At 39.7% G+C, this 13,447-nt stretch overlaps 1 protein-coding gene and 1 non-coding gene across 2 annotated transcripts; one reads left to right on the top strand and one right to left on the bottom strand.

The window, feature by feature from the left end:
• Positions 1-41: 41 nt before the first annotated feature.
• LOC147947578 (uncharacterized) lies at positions 42-4,511 on the top strand. The gene has a single exon (XM_087506565.1). The coding sequence runs from the start codon at positions 242-244 to the stop codon at positions 2,939-2,941; it is 2,700 nt and encodes an 899-aa protein (XP_087362691.1). The 5' UTR covers positions 42-241; the 3' UTR covers positions 2,942-4,511.
• Positions 4,512-9,571: 5,060 nt separating this feature from the next.
• On the bottom strand, positions 9,572-9,678 carry LOC147947577 (small nucleolar RNA R71). The gene has a single exon (XR_015595656.1). It is a non-coding gene; the product is annotated as a small nucleolar RNA R71 (small nucleolar RNA).
• Positions 9,679-13,447: the final 3,769 nt, after the last annotated feature.

Genomic DNA, 13,447 nt, shown 5'->3' with positions numbered 1-13,447 from the left:
AAAAACTACTTCTATCAATCGGTTCTATTTTATCTTTTGGTATCTCGCTGAGTTTGATTCTGTTTCGACTGTTTTGGAAAACATTTGGTTTGATTGGTTTATGTTCTATTAGAACCTTTGAGAGTCACTAGAACACACTTTGAGAGTTGAGAGTAAACACTTGTGAGTGAAACACTTGAGAGTAAACACTTGTGAGGATTTTGTTTTTGTGAGTTTGTTCATCTTGCAGGTTTCTTCAAATATGGCTGACGGAGAAAATAACAACCATGAAGTAGAACAACCTGGGAGACTTCGAAATATCCAGATGGAAGCATTGTTGGGAGAAATGCGGAGGATGATGAGGGTTGAGATGAATGCAGTCTATGAGAGGTTGGACGAAGTTCAAGCAGAAGCACAACAAAGGCAACCACAAAACTTGCCTAATCAACAGAGGAGAGTAGAGGAGGAGTTAAGAATGCCAAGAGGAGGAGCTGAAGATTACTACAGTCGTAGTGGAAAATCATCTCAAGGAGGCCGAAGGAGACCTAGACGTGTGCGAGAAGGCAGAGAAAGAAATGATGATAACATTGGAGGGCTGAAGTTTAAAATTCCACCATTTATTGGGAAAAATGATCCAGATGTCTACTTGGAGTGGGAGAAGAAGGTAGAACAAGTTTTCAATTTTCAACACTATTCTGAGATCAATAAGGTGCGAATGGCGGCTGTTGAGTTTAGTGAGTATGCGCTTAGCTGGTGGGATCAGTTGGTGACTTCACGAAGACGTAATGGCGAATATCCGATTGAGACTTGGGCTGTGATGAAGGCTATCATGAGGAGAAGGTTTCTTCCGGGCCATTACCACCGCGATCTGCATCAAAAGCTAAGGAGACTGACTCAGGGAAGTCGAAGTGTGGAGGATTACTATCAAGAGATGGAGATTCTTTTAATAAGAGCTGATGTGGTTGAGGACCGAGAAGCTACTATGGCTAGATTCATGAGTGGGTTGAACCAAGATGTCCAAGATAGGCTTGAGATGGAGCATTACGTGGAGCTTGAAGAGATGTTACATAAAGCAATCTTGGTGGAAAAGCAACTCAAGAGAAGAAGTTCTACGCGGATAACTTATGGTGCTGGTTCATCTAACCCAAAAACAAGTTACCAGAAGGAAGAAAAGCCAGTTCTTATTCCAAAGGCTGAAGCGAAGCCAATTGTTGCCAATCAAGTTACCAAGGACAAAGCTGAGGCTACCAGAACCCGAGCTCGTGATGTGACGTGTTATAAGTGTCATGGCAGAGGACACTATGCACATGAATGTTCCAACAGAAGAACCATGATTCTCTTGGAGAATGGAGAGTTTGAATCAGAAAATGAAGAGGTGGTTTCGGATTCACTAGAAGAACTTGAAGAAATTCCAGCAAAGGGTGAGATATTGGTGGCAAGGAGATCACTTAGTGTTCAAACTATGATTGTGGAACATGAGCAAAGGGAGAATCTATTTCATACAAGGTGCCATGTCCGAGATAAGGTATGTTGTCTCATAATTGATGGCGGGAATTGTACTAATGTGGCGAGTGAAACAATGGTCAAGAAGCTTGGGCTAACTACGGAGAAACACCCGAAGCCATATAAGCTGCAATGGCTTAATGATGATGGTGAGATGAAGGTTAGTATCCAAGTAAAGGTTCCTATTGTCATTGGGAAATATGAGGATGAGGTTTTGTGCGATGTTCTACCTATGGAGGCAAGTCATATTCTTTTGGGAAGACCATGGCAATCTGACCGGAGAACAAGCCATGATGGTTTCACCAATCGTTATTCTTTTGAGTTCAAAGGCAAGAAGATCATTTTAGTTCCGTTGACACCTCATGAAGTTTATCAAGATAAGTTGATTCTCAAGCAGAGGAAAGAAACAAACACCATGAGCGACCCCACAAACACAATTCACCAAAAAGAGAGCGAGAGTTTGAGAAAAACCAAGTCAAAGGCATGTGAGAGAAAACCTGTGAGGCATTCAAATTTCTTTGTGAGAAAAGGAGAGGTTAAGAGAGCTTTATTTTCAAAACAATCTTTGATCATGTTTGTTTTCAAAGAAACTCTCATGAATTTTTCTGACCTTGCACCGGTGTTACCGAGTGAGATAACCTTTCTTTTACAGGATTTTGAAGACGTATTCCCGGAGGACAATCCGAAAGGTTTACCACCTATCCGTGGTATTGAACACCAAATAGACTTTGTTCCTGGTGCATCACTTCCAAACCGGCCAGCTTATAGGACTAATCCTGTGGAGACATTGGAGTTGCAAAGACAAGATAATGAGCTCATGGAGAAGGGACATGTTAGAGAGAGCATGAGACCATGTGCAGTCCCATTCCTAATTGTGCCCAAAAAGAATGGAAGTTGGCGCATGTGTGTTGATTGTAGAGCTATCAACAACATCACGGTAAAGTATCGACATCCTATTTCTACTCAGCCTTTGCATGATATTTCTATGGATTTTGTGCTTAGTTTGCCTAGAACTAGGACTGGTAAAGATTCAGTTTTCGTGGTTATTGATCGATTTTCAAAAATGGCGCATTTCATACCTTGTCACAAAACTGATAATACTTTGCATGTTGCTGAGTTGTTCTTCAAGGAAATTGTTCGTTTGCATGGAGTGCCTAAGTCAATTGTTTCTGATAGGGATACAAAGTTTTTGAGTTACTTCTGGAAAACACTTTGGTCTAAACTAGGGACTAAGTTACTATTTTCCACTACTTGTCATCCACAAACTGATGGTCAAACTGAAGTAGTTAATAGAACTTTGTCTACTCTCTTGCGAGCTTTGATCAAAAAGAACATTAAAATTGGGAAGAATGTTTACCACATGTTGAGTTTGCATACAATCAATCAGTTCATTCTTCAACTAAGTTTTCTCCATTCCAAATTGTTTATGGCTTTAATCCTTTATCTCCATTGGATCTAACCCCTCTACCTTTGAGTGAAAGAGCTAGCTTGGATGGGAAAAAGAAAGCTGACCTTGTCAAACAGATCCATGAGAAAGCTAGAATAAACATTGAGGAGAAGACAAAGCAGTATGCAAAACAAGCAAACAAAGGAAGGCGCAAGATGGTTTTCAAACCAGGAGACCAAGTGTGGGTTCACTTGAGAAAAGAACGGTTTCCAGTTGAAAGGAAGTCAAAACTGATGCCTAGAATTGATGGACCCTTTGAGATCACAAGAAAGATTAATGACAATGCTTACCAACTTGATCTTCAAGGTAAGTACAATGTGAATTCAAGCTTTAATGTTTCTGATTTGGTTCCTTTTGTGGCAGATGATCCAGATTTGAGGTCAAATCCTTTTCAAGAGGAGGGGGATGATGTGATCATGGATGGGGCTAAGGAGGATGAGCTTGTAGCTGAGTTTGATCTGAGGAACATGTAGCTGAGCTTGAACCTGAGGAGCTTGTAGCTGAGGAACCATTGCTTGTACCGGAAGGACCAATGACTAGAGCAAAAGCTAAGAAGCTAAAGGATGCACTAAATGGGCTTATTCAAGAGCTTATGGTCAAAGAGAGCATTGAAAAATCTATTGGGGATGATACCTATCAAGTCCAGCCCACTTTGAACCTAATTCAAGTCCAAGAAAGCCCAAAATAATCACTTTATTTTGTGGTCAAAGAAGAGTGACGAAAATTGAGATACATGCACCTAGAGTCACTTTGGAGGAAGGGATACATGCACAAGAATTGGGTCTTCATTCAACCATCTATCTTAATTGTTTTTTTTAGTTTTAAGACTAGTTAATACTTGGCTTTGTTACCAAGTTTTCTTATCCTATATAAACTCATGTAGGATCATTGAAATAATCATCCAACTTTTTATCAAAACCTTTTCTTTTTGAGAGTGATTCTCTTCTGTTCTTTGTGAACAAAACCGATTGCTTGGTGTGATTCCAACAATCAAAACCGACTACTTGGTGTGATTCCGATAGTCAAAACCCCGATCTCCTTGGTGCGAGGCTGAGAGATCCGATCTTTTTGGTGTGAGGCTGAAAGATCAAACCGGTATATCAAGAGTCTTTCCGCAACTCTTGTGCGACCATTCATTCCACCATCCTTATTCTTGAGGCTTCGTCGTCTTTAGAATCAAGGTGTCTCTATCAACCAACTCGAAGGTGCCGAATCCTTGGGAGGATCATATCACACAACCTTCTGATCCTACTGCAACACCTATTAATCCCACTGTCCTGAATGTCGCAATGCCTAACACTGCCTCGACCTCGACTCCACCTATGACTCGAGATCAAAAAGCTGACTTTGAACAATGGTGTGCTACTCGTGACTTTACTTTACAAGCACTTAGATAAGCGGTGTGTCTCTTACTTTATTGTGTATCTTGTATTTTTAGCTTGCTTCACAAAATAATTGCATCTTTCGTAATACTTAATCACCTTTTGTAAGTTTTTTGGAATCTCATTGATCTTTTTGTAAAACTTTGGAAATCTATGGTAGTGTATTATAGGTTTTATATTTCACGTTTCAGATTTTAGAATTTGTATTTCACGTTTCAAATTATAGAATTTTGGGATGTAGGTTTCAATTCCTAAATTCATCACAATCACCAGGTCACGGTGGTTCGTGGTTAGAAAAAGCCATCGTTTAGACACAAGTGCTTCGTGTCTACTTAGTCACTGAATAGACAAGAACTGAATCGTGGCTAACTGACCACAAAAATTTGCCTGACTATTCTGTGGCAATTAATGTCATGAAATACGCGTGTCAAAATCGTGACTATAACGTCACGAAAAGCCATAAAATATTTTAGTCCACGATCGTATAAACACGATTTTTTTCCGTGTCTTCTCGTGTCTGTGTGATCATATAGCCACAAAAATGAGACCTTCTCCACAAAATATTCCATGGCTATAGGCTCTATTTTTACTAGTGTTAATTATTTCTATTATTAAGTATCATTCTATTGACTGTGTGTAGATAACGAAATAATGCACACAATTTGATTGTGAAAAATACAAGCATATGCTGATAGGATTAATACTCTCACAATATACAGTAAAACTTTTGTGAGTTAACAACGTCGAAATTATGATATTTTATTAATTTATAAAATTATTAGTTTATTGATATAAAAGAACTGAATCAAAAAATATTTTGAGAACAAAAAAATATATCTATTTATCGAATATTAATTTATAGAAATTATACTGTGTATATAATTTTTGATGATATTGACGTAGTGGTTAAGCCCTGAATGATCAGAAACGTAAACACTTTCTAAAATATAAATGAAATTGACTAGTTTAAGAGAAAGACAATGGTGTGGCATTATAATCTTCATTGCTTGATCCTTCCCTCAAATCAAAGTGAAGACGACTAAAAGCAACAAAGTGTAAAGGTGTTGTTGGATAAGGAAGTCAAGGTGGAACCGCGTCTAAAACATTATTCTTCATTGAATGTATTTGTTTTCATTTCGTTCAAACTACATATACTTGATATTATGGCATTTACAATTGTTTAGTCTTAGTTGCAACCTTAAAAATACAGTTTGCATTTATTGGAATAGCGAGCCGGTCAGAAACCAATCACCGCTCCCATGTGCTTCTATGCCGATTTCAGTTAAATTATAGTTTATGCTTTTGGTTTTTCATTATGTTTAAATTATTAAAATGCTGTAGTTGGACCGCTTACTGTTTTATAATTGGATCCTATTTTTTTTCGACAACTTTAATTGAATAACACAAATAAATTAAATTTAAGAAACATTGTACATATATATATATATATATATATATATATATATATATATCACACCGATTCAGATCATAATTTACGTATTAAATTATCTGTTTCAATATTAATTTATCGTGAGATTAAAGTTAGAGAAAAAAAAATCAAAGCTGCAAATTCAATCAAAACTAAGTTTTGATTTTTTTGACATTTAATTTTGTGACATTTCAGTTTGGAGAGATTTAAAAAAATTAATTTGACCATTTATGTTATCAAAGTGCATTTATCTTTTCGGTCAAGGGTCCGGAGAGAATTCCAGAATTAGACGTGCTTGAATTGGAGTAGTCTCAGAATAGATGACCTTCCGGAAAGTGATTGTCGAAACTGTGCGAGTGAGGATAAAATATAGAGAAATATCATGTGGTGATTTGTAGGTGCCGAGTTGGCCGGTGGTGCTAGACTTCTGGGTGTGGGAGTTGCAGTGGGTGCTCCCCTGGTCGAGATGACCGCATTACAAACTTGTTGACGCAGGTGCTGGAGCGGTTGACGGGAGCTGTCCCGATGCAGGCTCCGGTGGTGCCGCCAATTGCGGAGGAGGTGCAGCAGCTGAGGGATATTGAAGCGGGTGCTCACTCTCAGTACATCGGTATGCTACGGGAGATGGGTAGGATCGGTTATCGACCCTACAGTGGCTGCTGCTTGGAGGACGAGGCTGGTACACAACTTCCAGTCTGTCAGGTGTTTTGAGGAGTATCAAGTGGACATAGGGGTCCGTCACCTGGCAGACGACGCTTATGTGTGGTAGAGGTCGGTGACTGTTAGGAGAGTGCAGAAGGACATGACTTGGGCTGACTTCATGGAGGAGTTCAATTGCAAGTACTTTTCCCAAGAGGCACGATTGGATGGGGGTGCAGTTCATGCAGCTGACGCAGGATTTCCCCTATATATTAAAAGAGAAGTATTCTGGAGAAAAAGCTGACGTGTTGTCGCCAGAGAGCTCCGTACCCAATTTATTGTTCACCCTTAGTATTCCATAAAATTACATAAAACTGTCACTGCTATATATATATATATATACATATATATATTTTTGTCTACTCCCATACTGTTTAATTTATTTTAAATTACACAATATTTTGCTCCTATAAATTCTATATTTGCCCAAAAAAACATATGATCACGAACTAAAATGACATTAATATATACTTTAATTTGGATAGCTATGTAGTTAAACATTATATATAAATATGTAGCTATAGTGTTTTTACAGAAATCTTAAAATTTAGAAAATCCAGTCCAATAAAAATGAAAACAAGTAATAATATTATACCAATAGCTGAGATATATAGGGATCTAATGACCAATTAAAATTTATAAAATCCAGTGATATAATACCATAACTACAAAATATATATATAAGGGATCTAATGACCAATTATAGTCTTCTCCCTCACGAATCAATTTTGTAGTTTTATTTCTCCATCAATTACGGACACATATATAACTTAAAAAAACTAATAATATCCAAATTAATAGAATTCTCCTTAATAAAATACCTTCTCGTATCTCCTATATAAAATACTCACGCTTCATATCCCATATTAGTTTTCATTCTCTTACTATATTATTTACATGAAATTGTCATTAGTATAACTAAAGAATATTTCATTCAATAATTGAAAGAAATTGATAACTCTCTAGTTTACATGTTTTTAGGATTCTTTTTTGTCCATATTTTGCATTGTTCATACCCTTAACTTAGCATCTTTAGGTCATTAACTGTAGGAATTCACTTTTAGGCCATTTAGGGTGTTGCATTTTTGCATTTGCATATTTTGGATGAAAACAGGTGCTTAAGAGCCTAAAATGGGGGAAAAAGGACAAACCCGAGCATGTACCCGAAGGAGCCATCGAGCTGGAAGAACAAGTCCGAACCCCAACACGATCGAGGAGGATCCAAGAGCCGGAAGAACAACCCGAAGATCTATCCAAGGAGTAACCCGACTTCATCCTCGTGTACCCCATCGAGTGGACCATCGGGCAGGTCTGGGAAGCTAGGTCAAAAGGGTTTCCATATATAAACCCCTCCTCTCCTTCCTCGCAAACGAGCACGCCGCAGACCCTCAAACCAGAGAGCGAGAGCTTCTGTGAAAGAACTGAGCGACTTAAACACTTTTCCCTTTTGTTTTAGATTTTCTTTTCATAACTTTTTATTATTTCTTTTAGATTTCTTTCTTGTACTCTTATCCCTCTACTTTATCGTTTAATATAATGCAATTTTCTTTCATATTTGTTGTTATGTTTCTTGCTATGATTTCCGAGTAGTGAAGTAAAGTTTCTAGGGATGGGATAAATGATTTTGTGTTCTTGATCGGTTAGGATGTCTTAGTTGATTGAATATGTTTAATACATTTCCTTCTAGATTGGTGTTCTTAATGCTGTCAACAAACCGAGAGGGTGAGATTAGATCTAAGGTGTTTTACCACTGAGAGGTGTAGATTAGATGCTTGAATCAACCAATGCTAGAGGTTTACTCACTTAGCCTAAGAGATTAGATGAGTAAGGGGTTTACTGACAATAATGAATCGGATCTTAATGCCTGCTTGGTCATGTTTCTCCAACGAGATTTGGGTAGGGGAGTGAAGGTGGATTGTTTCTATCACGAGAGTGTTTTAACAAGATTTTAGAGATTCATCGTCTAGGAAATATTTGCTTCAGGCATGTAAGGCATCTGTACTGGTTAGGAACACTTAGAATTCGATTACCCCATCCTTAGAAGCTTTCGTATTTTAATTGCTTGCATTTTCATTCATCACTCGATCTCTTACCCGATCAGGTACACGATAACCTGCATCGAGTAACCCCTCGAGTTGTTCATATTTCATTTGCTTACTCGATCACCCCACCCGATCCTGTACTCGAATGCTTGCATCAAGTGCTTAGGTCGTGTGGTTCTTTGTTTATAGTCTTTTCTTTTATTATTTTAGGATTGTTAGATAAAACCCATAATTGTTTGGTTTGACTTGCATTGTTCTGATTGCATCCTTCCTGCTAGCATAAACAACCATTTGGATTGTACTACAACTGCATAGGGAATTAATACCCTAGGTGAAAAACCTGCTATCAATTTGGCGCCGTTGCCATTTGGTTGATTTTATTTCGTTACGTTTAGGATTTCAGCACTTGCTAGATCAATTTCTTTTGTTTATATTGGTTCGGAGTCTAACTTGTTTGTTTCGTTCTAGTTTTTTTTCAATCTCAGGTATAACCCGAGCACCCACCCGACCCGTCACTCGATCACCTGGATCGAGTAGACCCTTGTGTACACACTCGGTTACTTTCATGTGCATGCAAACACGATCCAAAGGTAGCCAGAACCTGAGTCCTTTCATCGACAACATCGACAGACCAAGGCTACTCAGACAACAACAAGTTCAACCGCAACCAGCAATCATTGAGGAGACAATGGACAATCAAAACGGTCCACCAGCTCCTCAAGCAAGGACCAACATAGGAGCAGGAGATGCTCCATCTACTCACACTCAAAGGAATGACATTGTGCCACCTGCTGTCCAGAACAATAATTTTGAAATCAAGAGTAGTCTCATCCAAATGATACAGAGTAATAAGTTTCATGGATTGCCAATGGAGGACCCATTGGATCATCTGGATGAATTTGATAGGCTCTGTAGCCTCACAAAGATAAATGGAGTTAGTGAGGATGGATTCAAACTCAGGCTTTTCCCATTCTCTTTGGGAGACAAAGCACACATCTGGGAGAAATCACTCCCCAAGGAGTCCATCACCACTTGGGAAGCGTGCAAGAAGGCATTCCTGGCAAAATTCTTCTCCAACTCCAGAACCGCAAGGCTGCGAAATGACATTTCCAGCTTTGTTCATAAGAACAATGAAACGTTCAGTGAAGCTTGGGAACGTTTCAAGGGATACACTACCAGATGTCCCCATCTGCAGTTCAAGGGAACCAGGTCCAACAGAAACCTTCTGTCCAGTACAATCAAGGATATGCACCTAAGCAGCAGTACTCTGGAAACTACAACCAACCACCTGGATTCCAACAACATCACGGCCCGCAAAACCAATCACAAGAGGCTGAGTTACGCGACCTACTTCAGCAAATGATTCAGAATCAGGCTTCAGCAGCTATGGACATCGCAAAACGGTTTGCAGAGATGAGCAACAAGATCGAGTCAGGATACAATGATTTGAACGCCAAGTACGAATCGCTCAATACTAAGGTTAGATACCTAGAAGGCCACCACAACAACCAACCAGCTCCAAAGATCAACCAACTCCCAGGGAAAGCTGTTCAAAACCCTAAGGATTATGCCACTGCCCAAGCCATCTTCCTTGATGATGACTATGAGGATTACCTCACTGAGGACAGTGATGTTCAAGATGGGGAGGATATGGATCACTCAATGATAAATGAGGTCAAGTACTACATATCCGAGTATGAACCCCAGCCTTCACCCGAGGAGACTGATCGAGTTGATGATCGAGCACTGGTTGGAGGATCACAAATCAAAGAACCACCCGAAGGAGAACACGATGACCTACCCGATGAGGGTGATCGGATGATTCATCGAGTAGATGTTGAAACAAGAGGTCAGCGTCAACCACCTGTAGCAGCAGAAGGGAAGCTAAAGGAAAGGTTCAATGGTGCACTTGACATCCAACTGGAGGCGCTTGCAGAGCGTATGGCCAAGCGTAGAACTCCACCTCCTAAGCTTTTGCCACCACACGAACTTTGAGAGGAATCCGCCAAGGAGGCAGCTCGGCTGGAGAATGAGGTTAAGGAGGCTGTCGAGGAGATTGGGTTTGAAATTCTCAGGGGTGGAGTGTGCTTAGATCTTGAGCTGCGAATCGAGGAAAAATTGGAGGATCCTAGCTACTTTACTTTGCCATGCTCGATAGGACTCCGGATTTTCAAAAATTGCTTGTGCGACCTTGGAGCTTCAGTTAGCATTATGCCACTGTCAGTTGCCAACAAGATGGGATTCACCAGTTTGAAACCAAGTAGTCTGTATTTGGTTCTAGCTGATAGAACATTCAGACATCCTATTGGGATCCTAAAAGACTTGCCTCTCAGGATTGGAAGGGTGGAAGTTCCTACTGATTTCATGATCCTTGATATGGATAAGGAACCAGACGATCCGCTGATCCTAGGAAGACCATTCTTGGCAACAACAGGTGTTGTGATCTAGGTAAAGCAAGCCAAGATCAGAATAGAGCATGGGGAGCACTTCAAGATGGAGTTTGATGTGAAGAAGGGGATTAAGAGGCAACCCATTGATGGTCAAGCTTTTTTCACTAAGACAAAGCAGAGAAAAGTCAAACATTTTGAGGAATTCAACACCACATTTGCCTTGGAACCTGGACAAAACCTGGAAAATCAGTTGAACCAGCCTGCTACAGTGGAGAGAATTCCAAAACCTCTCCCTCAAGGATCCCATACTTAAGGACCATGAAGAGTCAAGCTTAGTGACTTTAAACAAGCTCACTTGGGAGGAATTCCCAAAGGTATCTTCTATTTAATTTTCTTTTATTTTATTTGTTTTAAATCTTGTTTTCTATTTTTGCAAATTTATTTATAAAAAAAAAAAAATAGAAGGAAGAGTGAAAAAGGAAAAATTGAGGAACCCGAGGGCCAACCCGACATAGTACACGACGCGCCTGTATTAGAATGTACCAAGGAGGAGAGAGGAGAGGCCGGTAAGGCCGAGCCTTGGAAGAAGAGAAGAAAGGCCGGAAAGGCCATGTAAAGGCCGGTAAGGCCATGTCCGTGTCCGTGAGCGACCATGTACCGTGTCCGGTACCATGTACCGTGTCCGTGAACGGACCCATGTCCGGTGAGCGGCCAGTTAGGCCGTGAACACATTGAAGAGAAGGCCCGTCCGTACAGGCCCGTCCGTACAGGCCCGTCCGTACGATGAAGAGAAGGCCCGTCCGTACAATGAAGAGAAGGCCCGTCCGTACGGTCGTGCTCTTAGGGCTGCTCTCGGTCCATGTGATGGAAAGGCCGAAGTTTGAGTGGCTTAGGAGAAGGAAAACGAGGCCTTACAAGAGAGAGAGGCCCATCTCACAAGGAAAAGGAAGGAAGAAGGAAAAGGAAGGAAGGGAGATTCACGTGTGCTTTTGGTTAGGTGAAGGAAGAGAGAAGTCGCTCTCTTCTTCCTCTACTCGAGACAAACGGCTACAAGTCACTTTCATATCTTACTCTCTTCTCTCTTTGTGTCTAACGGTCATATGACCTTCTTCTCCTATATTAATGTATAATCTCTCATATACAATATCACAACATTATCTAAAAGAAGAGAAACCGATTTCCTCTCTATACTTGTGTTCTTGTTTCATATTAACAATGTAGAGAGTTTAGGATTAGCGGTTAGGGGCTGCCCTTAAGGCAGCCTATTCTCTTCTCAAATCCCACCTAAACTCTTCTTATTTATTGCTTTACTAAGTCTAGATTATGGGGAGTTCATCACAAGTTGATGTTCTCTCCTCCCCCTTGAGAATGAGTTAGTTTGTTGTGGGTAAAGGGGGATTCATTCACCAAGTGTTTGTCTACCCTCTCTTGTGAGCTTTGTCTCATAAATCCCAACATGGTATCAGAGCAGGTTCTGTTCTTGGTGTTTTAAACTCATTCTCAAAGTCGTTTTCTTAGGAGTTAGCTTAGTTAAAGTTTAGACTTTGCTTAGGTGTTAAATCGCTTAGCTTAGTTTCTTTAAAGCTTTAATTTTGCTTTTGTTGATTAAATCGATTCTCTAGCAGCTCATTGTTGAGTAAGCTTGGTCTCTTATCTTGTTAGAATTTGTAGACCAAGTGTGTGGAAAGAAATCGATTTTACAAGCCCCATCCTTAAGCTTTACCGATTTGGTAATAGCTTTGTTTATTTTGGGATGTGTGGGAAGTGATGAACCATTGAGCAAATTGTGTTGTTCATGGTGAGGATTCACGGTTCTTGTGTGCTTGTATGAGCCACGAAATTCTTAGGATTTAGCTCTCTTAGGATTTAGTTAATTTTCCTCTAAAGGTTTAACTTTGCTTTTGTTAAATTTCCTTTAAAGGCTTAATTACTAAGTCGCTACTTCTTCTTCTCAATGTTGAGAAAGCTTTGTTTCTGGCCCTATGGTGTGTCCAGATTCAAGCTTGAAGAAGAGAGAGATCTTAATTTTCGCATCTCATGTCCGCTTGGTCAACTAGACTAAAGCTGTTCAAAGATGCATTCTTTTAACCGTTGGACAATAGGTTGTTCCAAAGGCCTTTGTTGTTTCTTCTTTGCTTGGGACCACGAAAAACATCTTCTATATGTTATTTTCGTGGATCTAAAGCCTTAAGATCTTGGAGAACACTTGTTTAAGTGATTCTACAAGGAGTTTTGTTGTTAAACCTTTGGAGAAACTAATTTTCCATAAGGTCCATTGTGTTTCAGCCATTAAAGCACCAAAAGAGATTGTCTTCTTGGATGTTCTTGGCTGTCAAAGCTTCGTTCAACTCAAGAAAACAGAGTTAAACTCTGTCCATAAGAACTCTTGAGCAGATTCTCTATTCTACTCTCCATTCATCTTATACTACCGCCAATACTCTCCCTTATACTCTCACTTTCTATTCTCCATATATACTCTTATTAATTCTCTAAATTCTCTATTTAATTTCAGTAATATTCTCTATTCTCTAATCTCTAACAATCTCTTGTTTAGAATCTGTTCCATTGATTTTTGG

Source organism: Camelina sativa, chromosome 3 (genome assembly GCF_030686135.1).
Source record: "Camelina sativa cultivar CO46 ecotype springtype chromosome 3, ASM3068613v1".
NCBI classification, from domain to species: Eukaryota; Viridiplantae; Streptophyta; class Magnoliopsida; order Brassicales; family Brassicaceae; genus Camelina; species Camelina sativa.
The sequence above is the reverse complement of the archived record's forward strand: the minus strand, read 5'-3'. Positions and strand labels throughout refer to the sequence as shown.

What these genes read in the sequence shown, in the direction of transcription:
- LOC147947578 (XM_087506565.1), top strand. Translation starts at nt 242, where the DNA reads ATGGCTGACGGAGAAAATAACAACCATGAAGTAGAACAACCTGGGAGA.